This window comes from Manacus vitellinus, unplaced genomic scaffold, assembly GCF_001715985.3.
Source record: "Manacus vitellinus isolate BGI_N305 unplaced genomic scaffold, ASM171598v3 scaffold_28_pilon, whole genome shotgun sequence".
NCBI lineage: Eukaryota > Metazoa > Chordata > Aves > Passeriformes > Pipridae > Manacus > Manacus vitellinus.
The window spans coordinates 7,437,930-7,457,416 of NW_021940122.1; the positions used below are offsets into that span (position 1 = coordinate 7,437,930).

A 19,487-nucleotide genomic window follows, 5' to 3' on the forward strand; every position below is an offset into this window, starting at 1 on the left:
ACAGTGGCAGAAGAATTATGTCAGAGAGTTATGTGTCAGAATGAACAGATTTATCTCTTCCAGATTTATCAGTGCCAGTCAAAGAGGAATAGCTAAGGGCAGGCTACTGAGATGAGACTGCTGGAAAACTGTCAGATCCAGTACCCTGGAGGGGAGATTCAATGAAAATCTCAGTCTCTGAAAGAGATAATGAGAAAAAACCCTCCCTCAATCTGCCATGTAATTTGGCAGCCTGGTGCCACATGTGAGAGTACAAGGACATCAGGTAGCACTGGACATTTACAGCTCTGGATTTAGAGGACTAATGGGTGAAATAGGGGGAGACAGCACAGTTGTCATGGGTTTCCAAATTATTTCCCCTGTACAGCCCTTTATCAGAATTGAAGAACATCACTGCAGTCATTCCTGTTGGCTTCTTGTGTCTTCAGTTTCAGCCCACTAAAAGAATGGTTGTCAAAAATAAAAGTACTTGTCTGTTAGAGAGACTCAAACGGACAGGCTTTTCAAGGAACCTCAAAAATGTATTTACATTCATTGTTACTACTAGGTAGGGTAAGCCCCTATCAATGTCAGTTGAAAGTAACAGTCTGGGGTAGTCTGGGGTTTTCCAGATTTCCCACACTTCCGATAGACATGATAGAAGGTAAATTAAGCTGTGGAAAATTTGTATGGTGAAACTGAGCTGAAGGTATTTTGGTATTTTCCATGTAGTGCCTATTCTGGGAACCACTATCATCTTGAAAAAAGAAACTTATTCAATATGATCTAGAGAAATATTTTTGTCTTTGACTCGGTATAAACATGAGACAGCCACTGCTCCAGCAGCCCAGTGAACCATACACAGTGTTTGATTGTCAAAGAAGTTGCCTGTGTTTTAGGTCAATGCTTAGATTACGTGAAAAAAAAGGACTTCAAACCTCTGAGCAAGATGACTTGTCAGGGCCCTGTTGCCTTTCATATTAACTGCCCAAGTACAGGATAGAGTTTCTCTTTTTGATCAGAGTTGCAGACCTGCAACTACCAAATGCTACCAGCTCAGCAGTGTGACCAGAGAGAGAATGAATGCTAGGATAGAAGGACTTTTGCTCTTGTCTAGTACAATGGAAGAGACTCTAAGCTTCAAACTCCATCTTTAGGTAAAGGCAAGGGGTTCACTGGGCTAAAATCACCTCAAGAGGCAATGTGCCAGTCCCTCCCCAGACTGAAGAGGCCAATCCCATGTTTCAGGACTATGGCATGAATTCTGTATGCAGGGATTCTGTACCACAGGACTGAACCATCCCCTCCTGAGAGACCACCTTGGAAGGTAGTATGGAGAAAGTCTCCCTCCATACTGGCAAGCAAGCCCTTAGAGAAACAAGAGCAGAATCAAGATTACTTTCTGTCTCTTTGAATGCCCTACAAGCTAGTACTGCAACAGAGCATCTCTTGCCAGAAATTCAGCCAAATCTTCAGAGCATCAGAGTCTAGAGGTGGAAGGTAGTTTGCAAGATTGCAGTCACTTTCCACTTAAAATGAGAACTGCTGTCTCTGACATTGCAGGACTCAGCCCACAGCATCCCAGAAATTCTGGGGTCTCATGCTGGGACCAGGACTCTGGCCTAGCCCTCTACAGTTAAGAGGAAAGTGACCCTCCTACAGGCTTTGGTATAAACTTAGAGGATATTGATGCCTTTCTCACATTGTTTCCTGCACAGCTTTCCTCAGTTTGTGCTAAGATTACGACTATCATCATTTTCGTGTTATGCTCCTTCTTGTCACTGTCCATGGAAAGCATATCCAAACATACAAGTAAAGACTAGGAATTTGCCATGCATGCAACACTGCAAAATCCAGATCAGCAAATTCAGTGTGCAATCTCCCTGGTAACACAGCAAAAGAAGGAAGCTGGCATTCTGTACCATGCCTCAAAGTAACCTGCCTGTTCCACATGCACTGCAAGCAGGAACTACGAGCCTTTAGACACTGAACATGGACATACAGAAGCTCTTCCAAATGCAGATATGCAGCAGCTGATGTTGGATGTGCACTGCAGGCCTGGTCAGGCTTACTTCAGTGCTTGCTGGCATGACTGATCAGCTGCTCCGTTTTGTGGAGGGAACACCTGTGAAAATCCAAGCATTGTGGAATAAATCCCATTGCACAGACTGGTGGGAAGGAAAGGTCAAGTGTTTGCACTCCAGTGGCTGCACGTGTTACCAACACAACAAAAGAGCATGGCTGAAGAAGACAACTGTGTATTTTCTGACAGTCTCTACATTTAGTAACTCAGAAAACTCTAACCTGCATTTGGGAAATAACATCACTAATCCTCTACTAATCCTCCACATGAATCTGCAAAGGTCTGTCCCTATATCGCAGTCAGACTCTCTGTTTTCAGGTAAAAATCAGAAAAAAAGTAGCCCAGGATTAAAAGTGCTTAGGCATGAAGCAGACACACTCTAATCAGCCAGGGTAAGTTTTGCTACAGATTTTTTTCCTGCATTGCAATTAACCAAGGTAGTTGCCTATATAGTTCTTTCCAAAGAGGAAACCTCTTCCATTCTCACTTCTCATGACTTGAAAGAGTAAGACTTCCACATTTCCACAAAAAGACCTATATGAATCGTCAGAACTGATCAGAATCAGACAGCTGAGCCACTGTTAATATGTACCACCACATCCGTGCAAAGATGATCTCCACTTAGTCACCCCACAAAAATCAAATGCTGCCTAAGGTCTGTGCTTACACACCACAGGAAACCTCATCTAGAACCCAAGCCCACTTGCCTGTGTATTGAAGAAAAACATCTCATTGTAGTTCTGTAAAATCCTCCAAAATACAAACTTCTAACCTTGATCAGTTCTGCTGCAAAACAGGCAGTGTTCTGCAACTCTTGTGCATGGTGTTAAACTGTCAATCAACTGAGAAGCAGCAATACTGTAGGTCCACTTCTCTTCCAGTGCACACATTCCATTAGTCCTTTTTTTCCCCTAAGTGTTGCTGCTGTTAAAAATTTCATTCTGCTTGGTGGGATGCCATTTCAATGCCTGTGTCAGTGACAAATCTGGCTTGTTTGAATCTATCCAAATCTCTCATGATCTAATTTTATGAAATGTGAAGCTCCAACATAGAAAATAGTTTAACATTCTCAATGAACTGCGAGAGCTAACTGGAAGTTGGGAAGGAATCGTTAGTATTTACAAATACATGAGTCATTCCATATTTGAGATGTCACTGATTGCAGCCTCATACTTCTATGTACTCACATTCCAGAACCTCACTCCTTTTAAATATTGCATCAAGACATATGCTGTGCAGTACTGCAAGTTGCTTGTAAAGAGCTGCAACATCACACATCTTCTGAATCCATTTAGACTCCCCACAGCTGTTTTTCAGAAAGTTATTAAATAATGTAGAAAATTCATTCACTTTCAAGCCATTTCTTTGACATCAGTCATCACAGTAGGTTTCAATTTTGAACACCTAATTGATTTGCACTTGTTTTCTTCTGCTTTTCTTCTTGCTGATCTCCTTCTCAAGATCTTTAGAATCCTTGTGCCCACCAAAAATCAATGGGACTTGACTATAAAGTGCTTAATTGTCAAATTTTAAAAAGCATTAGGGCATCTCCATATGCAGGGATTCTCAAGAAAGCCTATTTACACTGACATCTTCCTAGATATCTGCAGTACAATCTGTATCTGGAGTACAATTGCTTCTTTAAAAGTGACATGGGAACACACTTCATCTACATGGAAGAAAATTTCATCTAAACATTCAGCTCAAGCCCATATCCCGACTATTTTGCCCTGGTTTTCAATATGCTGTGCAGTATTTTATCCAAACTTGGTACCTAGCTGTCTTGGCTTGGTACTTAACTCTGTGCAACAATAAATTTTACTCAATGCACCCTGTCTGGACTAGGCACATCATTAACTACTCCAGTCCCTTATTTAAAACCCAGAATGGATTCTTCAAGGTCTGGTTCTCCTGGGGGTCCATCCAAAGACTTAGGATCAAAGAAGGGATGTTTCCAGATGAACATGCTACACAGTGAGCTCTTATCATGTTCTCACCATTGGTATATCACGACACCAGTGATATGCTCTAGATCCTGTACTGTGTTCTGTTCAGTCTCCACCATTTGAGACTGGGAAGTGATGTGGAAAGGACTATGTGGGTGCAGGCAAAGACAGAGGGGAAAGATAGGGGAACTTTCAAGAAGAGTCCACAGACTTTGTTTTCTTACATGAGGGAAGTGATACTTCTGCATCCTTCCCCAGTCCTTCAGAGGGCTGTGTTGAGCCCCCATCCAATTCTAGCTCTTTTCTTCCAATGGCCTGAGTGTCCTGTCACTGCTTTCTCACCTTTTTACTTCTGATAGGCCACCCCTGGGCCCTTGGATGTGTGCCAGCCCTCACCTGACCTCCATTAGGTGGATTGCAATTAAAGGATGATAAGTAAATGGGGTTTTTTGAAAGCTTTAATAGATGAGATTAAGATTATGTGCAATAATTGTTTAAGAGTAAATATGAGTGTAGTGTATGGAAGTGTATGTATGGTAAGAACAAGCTGAAATGAATCTCCATAGCACTTCTGTCCAGATATTTAATTTCCACGAAGGGAGTGGCTAAAGTAATCATAGGAAATCAAGAGTCCCTGATGCTCCATTCAGATCAGACAAGCACAAACATTCACTCCCCAGAAAAGTGTCTTAACACACTGAAACTTGAAACCTGCAAGCAAACATGATGGTATTGACATTTATTCCACTGAGTATTACATGAAAGGAGTAAGAACACCATGAATTCATTGGTTTCCTAAGGAGTTCAATCCAAGATCCTTTTCCTGCTGAGGTGAAACAACATAGAATCATAGACTCATAGAATCAGCTGGGTTGGAAGGGACCCCCGAGATCATCAAGTCCAACCCTTGATCCACTACCACTGCGGTTACTAGACCATGGCACTAAGTGCCACATCCAGTCTCTTTTTAAAAATCTCCAGGGATGGAGATTTTTTTTTTACTTCCCTGGGCAGCCTGACTACATGACATGACACTATTTCCCTGACATGCCTGACTACAGCCCAGCAAATCATCCAGATGTCATCTCTGTTCTTTAAGAATCTCATCCAAAGCTGATCCATCCAAGTGAAATTATGTATATGAATGTCCTTCAGGGAATGCCTGAAATATTGGTAAAATTGAGGTTTTGCCACGGATTGGACTTGTCTGAACCATAGGCTGGAAATTGCCTTAATTCCACCATCTTTTTTTCATTTTTTAAATGTTAATCAAAACCATCACAGAAGTCTTTCAGCGGGCTTTGAAGTGAATCTTTTAACGGTGATCACAAAGTACTACTACTTCATTTTTTTTGAACTTTGACTTTTTAAGCTCTCCTCATCTGTATATTGCTTTTACTACAGGAAATGTGCCAACAATCATACTAAGAAAAAGAAGGCAAGAGAGAACAAGTCCCCTATAAAGACTTTCATCTATTTTTTTTTACCATTTCAGCAGTTGTACCAGAAGATGCCTCTCTTAGCATGGCTCTTAGTAAAAATGGCACAAATTAACCACAGACTTCCCCTTTGCAAAGTTCCCTTTACCACCATCAGTAAACTGAGGCCATTTTTACAAAGGATGTTATAAATTACAAGTGAGGTATTCCATAGTGGATATAATGCCCTACTACAGCCAAAGGTCAGCACAGAGACAAGGTCTCAATCCACAACATAGTCTGTCACAGCATCTGTCTTCTCACATCTTTTTGAGAGTTACCTCTGTTTTCTGTTGGGAATAGTGACCACATCTTCCTCCTCTTCCCTTCTTCTTCACTCTCCTACACGATCTTTTCTGGTGAGCTGGAAGGAAGGCTCCCTTCTTCTGGATTAAAAATCTAGCAACCACGTTGACTGCATCCTTGTGCTGCTGCTGCTTTCTTGCTTCTTTTGAACCACACACCTGGAAAAAGGTGTTTATTATTTACAGTTAGTAAATCATGTGCAGATCGGACAGGGAATGGAAATTAGCGATTACCTTGGATGCGTCCAACCGCCGAATTCATTTTATATCCTTTCACATTCAAATACAAGAGCTGAACTGGCGGCGCCCAGGCTAGAGCCTGGGATGGACCGGACCATACACGGAGGAATTGTGACATCTTGTGGCAAAAATGGGAAATGACACACTAACGGTTACTAATTTTAAATAATTACTTTGGGGATTTCCTGCCATCAAAGCCTCAACAGTGCTTTTAATGCTATAACCTTGTTGCCTGTAACTTAGATTTTTTTTTTTTAATAACTAGAAAAATGCCACCACGAAGCATCACATGCACCCAGCAGCACAACAGTGCTGTCATTTGACACCTGCTAACAGCAGATGAGGACCATCTATGTAATGAAGTTTAAAGCCAGATGGGTGACATCTTGCCAGGGTCTCACAAATCCTCGTGGACTGCAGGGTAAAATTTACGTACAAGAAACCCAGTTCCCTCCCAGGTTTTAGAGGACAGAAGAAAAACAGAGTAGAGAGACTCATCATCTGTTTAGCTCAACTTCTTTGCCATATCCTCTGTAATCCTGTCTTTCCACACCGTTCCCCACATTTTCAGCTCCTCACCTAGGTCTCCCATTTTCTTGTCCAGACCACTTCAGTTCTGCTCTACTGGCTGCTCACCTTGTCTCTCCCTCCACCCCTGCACACTGGTTCTCTACCACCCCACCCTCCTATTAATTTTTCTTTGCTCAGCCAGTCAGGTTTCTCCTCTAAAATTACACTTTCATGTCCAATCCATATTTTCTTTGTCCAGCTACTATTTGCTCTCACCTAGTGCCTAATCCTACCTTCCTTGCATAAATTTTCTACTTCCCTTTGTCTGATTTTACAGTTCGAACACATCAGCAAGTCATCACAGCATAACAAGTCCGTCAACAGAGTAGCAGTAATTCACCTTGCAGCAAATTACACCATCTTATCTCAAGGTTAATGTGAGGTAAAATGCACTTGGCTCAGCCTCTGTCACAGGCAGCTAAAGTAGTGCACTTTTCTGCAGTTTTGCAACATGCTATGCACTGGCAAAGTTAATCCAGCAGTAACTCACAAGGGTGTGGACAGTTTTACTCATACATCTGAGCACCTGGTGTCCCCTAGAGCCAAGTGGCTATTAAAAAAAATAATCAGCTAGACAGCACCTCAGCTCAGCTACACAGTCTTGCTCTGGAAAAGTAATTAATGAAAAAGTAAAACAAAAAACCAAAACCAACCCAACTCTACAGCCCACAAGTTTGAGGAGAAAGCCCATCAATCAAGTTCTTTTGTAGGAAACAGGAATCTTTTTTGATTGCTTACAGTTTAGTTGCCTTCAGCTCACTTTCACCAGAGCAACAGGATATGTCCCTGACACAGACAGACTAACCTGCCAGATAAGCTTTGAGCCCCTTTTCCAAAGTGCTGGTCAGAGACTAGGTTGCCAAAGTTTAATGCTTGGGATCAAACATTCTCACAGTCTTTTGTGTTTTGTGATCTTTTCCTTTGGACATGGCTGATCTACATTAAAAATAAATAAATAAAGAAAGAATGATTCAGACCAAACCTCACCACTTTGCCATGGCAGTATATTCCACAGCACACACCAGTGTGCCAGGGGCCCTGGCCAGGTTTGACACAGCTTCAGGTCCACAGGAATATGATTTCAGGCAAAGAACATTTGACATAGTAACAATCAACGCAACTTTCAACACTTGTAAGGCTGTCCACTCTCCACACCTGTAGTTCACAGAGATTTCTTGGAAATACTAGTTAAAAATTAGCCAATATTTTACATGCACACACTCTAAGCAAGTTCCATGAACCTGAACCTTGAGCTTTTTGGCTCAGCCAGACACATATACCTGTCACCTCCCATGAGTGAGTACTAGTCTTCAGGCAGCTATGCAGTGACCTGAAAACTTTTATTTTCTGACAGATTAGTTTTCAGGCACATCAGTCTCCTGAATTGGTTCGCTACATGGTCTTTCAGCTGCCAACACTGACAGATCAGAAGCAGCGGGGCCAGGCAGCTGATGGTGAACAAGGAAAAAGGGAGCAACATCTTACATTTAACCCAATTTAATGCAGTTAAATAGTGGGAATGCAGCTTTTTAGTTTTCCACAACTCCAGAGAGCACTTATCTGTTAGGCTACCCCCTGGCATTTTGTAGTACTCTCAAGAATGCATTTAATTGTTCCATTGTTCCTTCTCAACTTGGTTTCCATCTGGTTTCTTTCCCCATCAGAAAAAAAAAAAAAGTCCACGCCACCTGTATCCAGTCATCTCTGAAAACCTTAAAGTGGAAAAATGTGAGAGGGTGGAGCCAACAAAGAATAATTTTTTGGCCAAAGTACAGTTTACACACCTCATTACCTCAAGGCAGATGTTCAGAATGGAAAAATTTCAGCAAGGAGTCATGGAGTTTCAATGAAATGAGATACAAGAAAGGAAAATTGAACTCGATCACAAGAAATGGTGGGCAACTACTAAAAAGTGACTTTTGCTGCCTGTGTCAATAATTACAATAAGGTGTCACACTGTAAAGCTCTTTAGTAAAATGAGGGCCTTTACAACCTGCTGGATATCTTCAGGATCAATCCATCATGGGAAGTCGCATCCTACATATGTCTGTCAGAAAACCTCAAGTTGTGACAGCATTTCTTAGTTCAGACCCACAGCTTCAATTTACCCATTTTGACCAAATAACTTAACAAAGTTGTTGCTTCCAGCAAGTGATGGGCCTTTAAGAAAGTAAACCAGCATTCAAAGTTGAATTGTCGACAAGTAAATTCCCAGAGCCAAGGAATTTGGAACCACAGTCCTAATGTTGCTCTCCTGTGATGAGATACTGAGGGGCAAAAATTCTATGTCAGACATGGCAAGCTGTGAATAACCCTTTGATATACAGTTTTATACATAACTAACATAGGGGACTTGCTTCAAGATTATAGGCAGAGGACAGGACACATTTGCAGTTTCACTGCTTTTTATGTCCTATTCCAAGGTAGCATTGCCTGCAAATCTCCTTATGTTCACAAAAGCATTAGCCCTTTCTGTTTTTAACATGCAGCATGAAGAAGCTTCCAACTTTGCTCCTCATAGAAGGGGATGGCCTCCTCCTTATGAGAACAGCAGTGTTTTGCAAAAAGCAATATTTATTTGTAATGCTTTGCACAGGCCTCTCCAGATGCTTTACAGATGCAAAAATACATGCAGCCCCTCTGGGCAGTAAATACTAAGCCTATTTTCACCGAATCACAGAGTCAATTAGGTTGGAAAAGATGTCGGAGGTCATTGAGTCCAACCCATGACCGGACACCACCAGCTCAACTAGACCAGGGCAGTGAGTGCTATGTCCAGTCTTTTCTTTTACGCCTCCAGGGACGGTGACCACACCTCACTGGGTAGTCCATTCCAATGTTTAATTACCCTTTCTGTGAAGAGATTCCTCCTAATATCCAACCCAAACCTCCCGTGGTGCAGCTTAAGACTATGTCCTCTCATCCTGTCGCTAGTTGCCTGGGAGAAGGAACTGACTCTCACTTGGCTACAACCTCCTTCCAGGTAGTGGACAGTGCTAAGGTCCCCCCTGAGCCTGCTTTTCCCCAGGGTAAACAACTTCAGCTCCCCAGCCGATTTGTGATCCAGACCCTTCACCGGCTTCGTTGCCCTTCTCTGGACTCGCTTTCACCACGTTATGGCTGCAGAAGTCCTAAGTGATAACAAGCAAAGCCAGGAATAAGAATACCCAGGCTTGAATCCTGTCCCTAACTATAACTGCTAAACCAGATTTCTTAAGCACTAAGCGAGAGTCCAGGGGGACTGGGGAGCATCACATAAAACAACTTCAGCAGCAGCTGTTAAAAAGCTAAAATATGTATGTCCTTCCTTTCCCCGCCCCCCTCGAGCGCGCCCCATCCTCCTCAATGTACAGCCCGATCCCCGCGCCAGCGCCGCTCCCCCGGCGGCGGCACAAGATGGAGGCGGGAGGGCTCAGCGGGAAGCAGGAACGGCAGCCCGCGGCACGGGGAGCTGGAGGGACAGGGAGCGGGCGAGGGAGCGGGAGCAGCAGCGCGGCGGGGGAAAGCCCCGAGGCGCCACGCCGCCTCCTCAAAGAGTCACCACCACCGCCCACAGGAGCGGCCCTCCCGCAGCACCGTCCCGGGGGGGCAGGACATTCCCGGCCCCGCCCGCCCGCCGTGGCATGGGAACGGCAGCCGTGCGAGCCCCGCCGCCGGGACGGCTCCGGCCGGACCTCCTGCCTACGGTACGGGAGCGGCGCGCGCCACGCCCGACACCCTCTGCGGGAGCGGCGCTCAGGCGGGCGGCTGGGCGCGCGGCCGGGAAGCGGTTGTGCTGCCCGGCGACCTCCCGCTCTGCCCGGCCTCCCCTGCCGGAGGGCCGGGCTGTCGCTGAGCTCTCAGGGAGGCAGGCTGGGACCGGGCGGGTGGGTGCCACCCTGGGAGCGGGAAGGGGGTAGAGCTGGCGGCAGTAGTAGCGAAGTTACCGGGGGAGGCTCGGGGCGATGAAACATTTGCGGGCTTGAAGCAAAGCCAGCTTTGTGTCCCAGAGGAGAGCATCATGTAGAGTATGGTACTTCCATTGATTACCAGTGCACCTTTTAATGCTTCATGTCTTCACGTTTTCTGTTTAGGTTGGCAGGGCTTCCAAAAACAGTAGATTTTTCTAGTAGTGCGTGTTCTACTGAACACTGGTACTTCAGCTCTGAGCCTCATTTGTGTGATGGTGGAATTTTTTTGATGTAGAGATACGTACGTCAGTTTTTTCTTTCCTAGTTTGTTTTATACCGTCGTATGGCCAGACTTCAAAAGAGGGAAGCATAGCCTGACGATTTGTGCTGATTCTTCAAATATGTAACTACTTTCATTTGTTCACTTACGTTTCAGACCTCTGTACACACTGTCAAGTGAGAAGGACCATTCAAAGTCAATGTCCACACTCAGCTTGGTGATAAAGTGGTAGGTGTTGGCCAAAGACAGCTCACATGTGCACCTTGTATTTTTCTGTGCGTGCATACACATGGATAGAAACTCTGTCTCAGTCCTGAGCTGCTCCCTTAATACAGCAAAACACAAAGAAAAGGAAGCAGTTTTAAATAAAACAAGACAACAGAGAGAGTAACCATGATTGCTGGCCTAGGGTGACTCAGTAACAGGAGCCTAGAAATACCCAGTTTCACGTTCTGAGTAATTTCCTAAATTGTTTGTCAGTATTTTTAATAGACCATCTCCAAATGCTGTTAAGTATAGCTTGTATATGTTATTTAGATTAATAAAATAGCTGGACAGTTGTTGGGCTGTTGTCTGAGCAGAGCTGTTAAAATGTGTTATTTCACACGGTGCCTCCTCACTTACCTGGGGATATACTTACACTACAGATCAACATTGTGTACTTGGACTAAAATGAAATAGGTAGCAACAGCTAAGCAGCCTATAAAGACTGCAAATCCATCCTGATTCTTCATACTGGTTTAGCACAGTTTAACTTCTAGCTAAGCCCTTATCTAGATAGCCCATGCTTAGCTCTCTACTTCAGTTGCTCCTCTGCTATCAGTATTGCCCCCTGGCTGGTTTAAAACCAGCCAGGGCATGTCTGTGGGAGTTGCAGTTGCCCTTTAGACAGCAGTGATTGACATAGAGTGCCAAAGGAAAACAGGCTTGGTACAACTGCACAATGAACTGGATTTCAAACAAAGAGTCCTCCTGAAGCTATGCATTTGACTGGGGCTGCGAGGGCAGATATTCTGAACTCAAACTCCATTGCTGTACAGCAAGGAGAAAATCCCTGAACAGCTTTCCAATACTGGAGTCAAGGAATGTGTTTTTGAAGAATGTTTTTGGATGTCTCTTACTCCATTATCTCAGACTCTTTTTTATATCTGCCTGAAGAAACCCACGTATTTGTCTGCCTCTCTGTGGAGAGACATGCACGTGGAGCTGGGAACACTACCTGTCATCAGAGAGACCCTTGCTACAGTATGGCTGTGATAAAGTTCAGGCCAGACAAAGTAAGCAGGCATACTGTCACTGAAGTTGTCATCTCATAGGTGTAATGGTGTGGATGGGTATGGTGGTAGACTCCAACTTGTATAAATCATGTTTTAAAATGAATCAGCAAGTGCATAATTCGCAATTCAAAACACCTCAACCTTTATCTATAGCTTCACAAAATGGGATGGGCAGAGGTTGTAGTAGGAGTTGATGGGGTATTCCAAACTCTTGAAAGTTGGACTCCCTTTGAAGAGAAATAAAACAAAATGCAGTCTCATGCAGAACAAGCAGCTACTCATGGTAGGGTGCCTATATCTTCATCAACTAATACTGTCTTAGACTCCAATGAGTTGGTGCACTTGAAGTCACCACTACCCTATATGCATCTGAGTTAGCACCTACTGAAATGAAAGGGGCAATTCATGATTCAATTCTTATTTCAGTCTTTACAGAAGCTCAAGCCAATATAGCTACATCACTTACACTTGAGTCACGATTGCAAAGATTTATTGGCAGCCGTAAATTTAGTGATTTAAGGCATATCTACCCAGGGAAATTAGTGCTTAAATGGAAGGGTGTAGATTTTTAATGTGATCATTTTTTGTGTGCTAGCTTCCATTGAGATATTTTTAACAAATGCTAAAATTGTTACAGCATAAAATAATGTAACTTTACTCTGTAAGTGGAATATGTTACTTAATTTCTGGAGCACTAGAAATAGAAGGGAGTTACATGGGGTAATGTGCTAGAAGTTCACATTGCTGCACATTCACAGTTACTGCACACTAACTTCTTTATGTAACAAAGCGTTAGACCTTTCGATTTTAAGTATAAGTTTAGCACTGGAAAACAGCCGGAAGACAAATCTGTGCATCTGCTGCTAGTCTGGTATGCTCCACATCTTGAGAAGTACCATCTAACCAGCTGACATCATTAGCATACGTATGCTGCCTTCTTTTCCCATCCCAAATGTCCTGTAAATCACAGAAGGATGAAATTCTGATCTCTTTAGTGCTGTTTGAAATAGCTAAATTACTGCCTCTCTTCTTTGTGTCCACACAAACACTAGGTAAAAGCACCTATATTCAGAAGTATGGCTACTGGATTGATTCATTTTCCAGCCTGCAGTTTGTGTCTGAAGGGCAAAGATCCAGTGCCTGCATTTATTGCTCGAAGATGGAGGGCTCAGCAGGGCCTGGAGGCTCTTCAGCAGCTTGCTGTGTAAGTGTTCTATGGTTGGATAATTTAAAATGAACATACAAACAAAACCAACAAAAGCCCGTGCACACTGAAGTGGAGATGACTGCAATTTGCTCCTACTTATATTTCCCTCGAAATTAAGAGATTGCAGCTGTTGTGGAGTATGGTTACCCATCTGTTTCCTACAGGGTGGATGTTGCACATTCCTTCATCCCTGTGCTATCTACTTTGCAGTGGTTGCTGTGAAAGAAAAGAGAGTTATTTCTATCTCTTATAGATCAGATGAGTTATGAAGATTTCAGTGACTCACGTGTGTTACTTCAGTGGGAGCTGTTTCATTTTAGTCCCATGCAATTGCAGCTGGTTAGGTTGTTTTTGCTGTTTGTTCAAGAGTCTTTGGGGTCTGAATCAGGGCACCACATGCTGGGTGCAGGGGTTTTTTAGTTGAACTTTCTCCTGGCATCACCATTTGGGCTTCTGATTCAGCAAATATTTAAAAAAACATTTATATGTTTTGCTGCACCACATGATTTTTTTAAGTCCTCATACAGCTGTATTAAAGACTGCAGGCATCAGCCTAGGTAGTTGTTTTCAAAGTTTTTTTTCTGCTTTAACAAACTAACTTTAGACCATGGGCTTTTCAGATGATGCATGCTCTGGGGTTGCTGGTAACTGAGTTCTACCACATACCAGATGGTAATCAGAGATCTTTAAGAGTGATACAGTGGATTTCATACCTGGTTTTGTTCAGTTTCAAAAGCATATTTTTCTTATTTACATAATAAAGTATTTTTAGAGTATTTTTTCCTTACTGCTGTTTTCAGTATTTCAAACTGTCCCCAGCACATGGAAACCTCAGTGGCTTCTTATATTTTGCCTGTTATTCTGTAACAACTTATTTGGCATCTGTGCTACTTTAAAATTGATTTACATTTCAACAACATGTATTTGCAAAATGTCTTGCAATTAACAAAAAAAATGAGAAATACATCCCCTCTGTTTCAACCTGCACTGATTGACAGCGCTGCTGATACAGAAGACAGAATATTTCCCAGCTGTCTTCTCAGTAGTTGCATTGCCTCTGCAAGGTTACCAGGAATAAATGCTCATTTATTTCAGCCAAGTCAGCAAGAATAAGTCAAGGACATGCAAGAGGCAGGATCTGTGGAATAAAAGGGGCTATTTCCCTGGGTTCCCATTGTGCCTGTACTATACCATAATAGGATGAACAGCTTATGCTAATAAAGTTAGATCATAAGAATAAGTGCCCACCTGTGCTGAATGAAACACAAATCCATCTGGATGGAGCAACAGTCTGATATTTAAAGAGTCAGCTAGTGAAACTAGCCATCAGCTCAATTAACTCATTTGAATTACAAACGCAACTTCACAATAATAGTTTGATTAGTGCTGAGCAAGTATGTCAGGTTACCACACTGCATCTCAAAATACTCCCCTCTCTTTCGTTATGTGATATGACTGAAAGCCCTGGGAAGAGATGACTTTAAACTTACCTTGGCAGTAAATTGTGTGTCACGGGAGGTTAATGAAGTATCTCTCTCTAGGCTTTCCTGTAGCAGGTAACCGTACTGTGGCTCCCCAAATTCCACAGCACAGTTTGCAGGACTTAGATGAGGTCTTTGAAAAGCATGCAATGCAATGCCTGATCTCAGCATGCAATCCTCTGTTTTGATCCCAGCTGTCAAGCAATGTTATGTACTGTCAATTGCATCTCTGTAAATATACCTTTGTATGTAAAATTAGGCATCAGCAACCAACTCCAGCATCCACAATCCCATACATCTAAAGGTCAGAAGTCTTACAAGTTGGCAAAAGTGGTCTTAGGAAAAACCCATCCTTCAGGATTGCCAGTGGCCTGGGTTGGAAGGGACCTTAAAGATCATCTAATCCCCCTGCCATGGACAGGGTCACCTTTCACTAGACCAGGTTGCTCAGAGCTCCATCCAGCCTGGCCTTAAACACTTCCAGGGATGGGATATCCACAGCTTCTCTTGGAAGAACTTCTGTTTTCTGTGTTTAACCACCTTGCAGGTTAAGAAGAGTATGCAGTGGTTGTAAAATCAAATAGCAATCTTCATGTATAGCTTTCAAATTACTCAATTCTTCCCATTCTCTCACAGACTGCCTTAAAGAAAACTCTTCAAGGTGTTACAGTGAAAAAATTAAAGTCTGCCTATTTGAATTTCAAAATGGTGGGAAAAAAATGAAGAAAGAGGATTCTTGCAAAAGATATGGTTGTTCCAGCATAGGTTTTGAAACATTCACATTGTCATTCCTAATTTTTCTCCTTCATTGGAGAATTCAAATTGAAAGTGCTGATTCTAAAATTTTCAACATTTGCTCAAAATCCATTTAGCTGTTTTTCAAAGGTAGAAAGTGGTAGTCCTCTCCTTTGCTCATTCTACTCCTTTACACATGTTTTCTGTCATGGGAAGCATTTAACTCTTAAGGAAATGAGGTTGCTCCCTCTACTCCCAATAAAAGTAGTTTTACTTTACAAAGTCAAGCGCGTACAAGTGGCCAATCCCTTCCATAACAAGGGCATAAGAAAGTTTTAATAAAGGCAGCAAATAACCATTTCTGGACAATACATAGTGGGCAATATACATAAAGTGTCAAACTGTTTTGTTACATAGATCAGTATGAAAAAAAGCAAAATATAATTGCTTATATAAGTGTGGGGATTTTGGGCAATAGTGTGATGCATGTTGGATTGTGCAACCAGATGAGAGAGAGAAAATTTTAAAAAAGGGCACAAAGAAAAAAGGTCAGAAATACTCTGAATGTACTTCTTTAATTATATCCTGTATTTTGGCTTTCAGAGCTCAGTCTTCTCTTCAGATACCTCAGATTGTGTATGAAGATCCTGAAGTTGATGGAAGGAATCGCTACAAATATTTTGTACAGTAAGGAATGAACTGGTTTAAAACAGTTCAGAAGCTTGCTTCTGTGCAGTTTAAAGAGCACCTAAGAAAAGACCAGAGCCTTTAATATTTTTTCTGTATTTTCTGTCAGTTCTTTGATCACTGATATAGAAAATTTAAATAGTAACCAAATCTTAAATCACAAGATCTTTTTTAAATTTACACTATGCCAAAATTTTCAGCCATTGATTTACCAGATAGGCAGATATACCAGACATTCTATACTTAATAATTATTTGTAGAAAGATTTGGACTGTAGATCCTCCTGTGCAAAGGAGGATACTTACAAAGTCATTGTGGTTCTCCAGACCCCTAGAAAGTTGTCTTCTTAAGAAGGAACCTTTTAACTCCTAGTTTCTGCCAGGAACAGCAATGGGTGATTAACTTTTCATCAATGGGTGATTAACTTTTCATCAGTGTCCTCTACTGCAGGACTGCTCTGCTCCTTCCAGAATGATGCTGCAGGTCAGGAATGGACTCAAGATCTGAACCAGCAGCTAGCATATATAAACATTCTTGACTTAGTCATATACACTTTGAATTACATTCACTATTTTAGTCAGCACCGATTGGCCACTATGTCCACTTTAAATATAAAAAAATTACCAAGTTTAATAAATTGAAGTCCTTTATGGCTCCTTTAACAACAATTAAAAAAAGAACAATTTTATCTTCTGCAATTTGAAATTAAGCTTTAAAGTCTCCAAAAGGCATCAATAGTGAACTGCAATATGCAAACTATAAGAATGCTTGTGAAGGAATTATCAATATTTAATTGAGCCCCATCACTTTCAAAATACCTCATAAAATATTGCAAAAAAGGAAACTATCAAATTAGATAAGTCCAAAACAGTTTACCTTATCAGCTAATCGTAGGAATTCATTTCAGCGTTTCAAGCAGTTATTAAAAAACCCGAAACTGCCCTCTCAAAAACTCAAAGTGAAAAAAGTAAACTAATTAGTGAAACATGAACAAAATATTGTGAGCACACTCAAAACTGATTTTAATTATTGTCTTGTTTTACAGTTCTACTTTCTGCTTTAACATAACAGTAACACTTAATCCTACTAGTGAATCTTATTCTTAATCCTAGTCTGTTATTCCTTAGCTATGAAAGAATTACTTAATATTCAGGTACAATTCTTAAACATGCAAATACAGAACCTGTAAAATCAGTGTAACTCCACTGGAATTAGTGGACTGCAGTTTTTCTAAACTATAATGATCTTTTACACTCATCTCTTACATTCATTCTGTTTTTTTCAGCACTCTCTCTGATAAGCCGCTTCCACTAAATGTTCCCTTAGATGTTGCTTATGAAATAACAAAGTAAGTAGTGACTTCTGGACATTACTGTTGTAATGGGTCACATCTCACCAGGAAAAGATTAGGCAACTATTTAGCTGGTGACCAGTATTTTTCATAATGAACCGAGGGGAAGAACTTCTTAAGAGGTGAGGGTCTGTTCACCATTGAGAATTATTGAGGAAACAGGTGACAGACTTTTTCAGAATTTGCTTGTAGTATATAAAGAGTGCTTTGTGAGTAAAGGACGTGCCTCAAGTGTTTTATGCTTATGAGGCCTAAGCTAAGTGTCTCTGAATCTTAGAAGAGATACGGTTGCAAAGAAGATTCTCCAGTACAGCAATATTGTTGGAAAATCTGGTATTTTGTTATAATCTGTGTGATAGATACAATACTGTTCAGTGTGTAGAGCATCCATGAAGTAGTATAATGTGGGTATCAAATTTTGAGGTCACATAAGAAAATTCAGTTCCTAGTAGAGTCAATGGAAATTGCACATGCTTATATCAGAATTAAATTTCTATTCTGGAATTGTTGGAAAGAAAAATATGTAAGCTAAATTGAAGTAGTCCTTCATGTTACAGTCAACCATTAGTTACTTTTTGTGTCCATTAAAGGCAATGCTTTAGAATGGATACATAGGAAAGATTTATATGTAATAATTGTGAGCACTGAAACCAGAAGATTTCTGGATTGTTTACCTAGGGAGGGTGTTTCAGAGGAAAGCCTCAGTCTGCTTTTACTAAAGATAATGGAGTTAACATCAATGGGAGCAATGTTAAGATAAAACAAAACACATTTGGATATCCTCCCTTTGGCTGACTGTTGTGTTTCTGTTTTGGTTTATCTTTGTTTTGTTTTGTCTTGGGTTTTTTTGGGGTTGTTTGTTTGTTCGCTTTTTTTTAATTAATATGACAAAGGTTCTTCCTTCTTGCATCTCTTTTTAGGACAGAGCCATATGTTCATTCAGCTACAAAAGACAGCCACGTCTTTGGCCCCATGTTCCGAACTTTGGGTACTCAAACAGATTACAGGGATGGTGAAGCCCAGACAGATCCCTATTCTCCTGAATATATAGTTCACGGTGGCTCAGTCCCCGAACTTCTGACTCTTGCTACACTCACTTGGGGTGAGCTGTGAAATTAAAATAAATTATAATTATCATGTCACCTCTTTAGGAGGTTCTTCTCTTTTCAGTGTCAGGTTTCAAGTCTGTTGCCAGCTTTGGCAGTCCTTTGTTGTGTTCCTTTGAGGCAATTATTTTATCTATTTCTAAAATATGTATGATATTTTCCTACTTAATGGCGCCGTTCTGGGGCATTCCATGAACAGTTTTGAGAACACTCAGTGTAAAAAGGTCATGTTTTACAAATACAAACTAGGAGCAGTTTTTCTGTTTACCTACTGTTCTTCAGCTGCTCTGAGTTGAATATCAGTAAAAAACTCCCCTAAAACAGTATAAGGACTGCTGCCCCAGAATATACCTGTGATTCTCAGCTCCCAGTGTCTCACCTGCAATGATGATGGACACTGGACATACCAAAGAAAGTGTCTTCCTAGGGAAGGTTTTCTTCCTTTGCAGCCTGCAGTAGAGGAATGAAGTGCCAGTGTTGATGTCAACTGAACTATGGCAACTGCAGGCCCTACCATTCCTCATGCTGTAGAATTTTACCAGCCTTAGAAGTATTTACTTCTGGCTTTTGACAGTTCTTCTTGTGTTTAACACAAGGGCTTGTGCCCATCCACCCTCTAATACTTTTTGGTGGTGGCTACTTGTGGGATTTACCATTCTCCTAAAGAGCTAATGATTCTTGTCCCTGCAAGGCCGGGGGCTACCAGCAGGACTAGAAGAGATGGAGATAATCGACCGCGCCCGGGAAAAACGTGCATGGGAAGCATCTCTTCCACCCATGGACAGTCCCTCAAACACCGCGAAGAGGTTGAAAATGATGGAGGAAATGGAAAGGAAGGAGTGGGCCTTTAGAGAACAGGAAATAGAAAAGTA

The 19,487-nt window shown here is 41.7% G+C and overlaps 1 protein-coding gene across 1 annotated transcript in view; it reads left to right on the forward strand.

Moving 5' to 3' along the window:
* The first annotated feature begins 10,927 nt into the window (after nt 1-10,927).
* MAATS1 (MYCBP associated and testis expressed 1) overlaps nt 10,928-19,487 on the forward strand; it is a 31,261-nt gene continuing 22,701 nt past the window's right edge. Inside the window, exons 1-6 of the mRNA XM_029960676.1 lie at nt 10,928-10,999; nt 13,101-13,252; nt 16,075-16,158; nt 17,444-17,506; nt 18,430-18,611; nt 19,307-19,484. Of these exons, the coding sequence (XP_029816536.1) occupies nt 13,125-13,252; nt 16,075-16,158; nt 17,444-17,506; nt 18,430-18,611; nt 19,307-19,484 (635 nt within the window). The 5' untranslated portion in view covers nt 10,928-10,999; nt 13,101-13,124. The remainder of the gene's footprint in view (nt 11,000-13,100; nt 13,253-16,074; nt 16,159-17,443; nt 17,507-18,429; nt 18,612-19,306; nt 19,485-19,487) is intronic.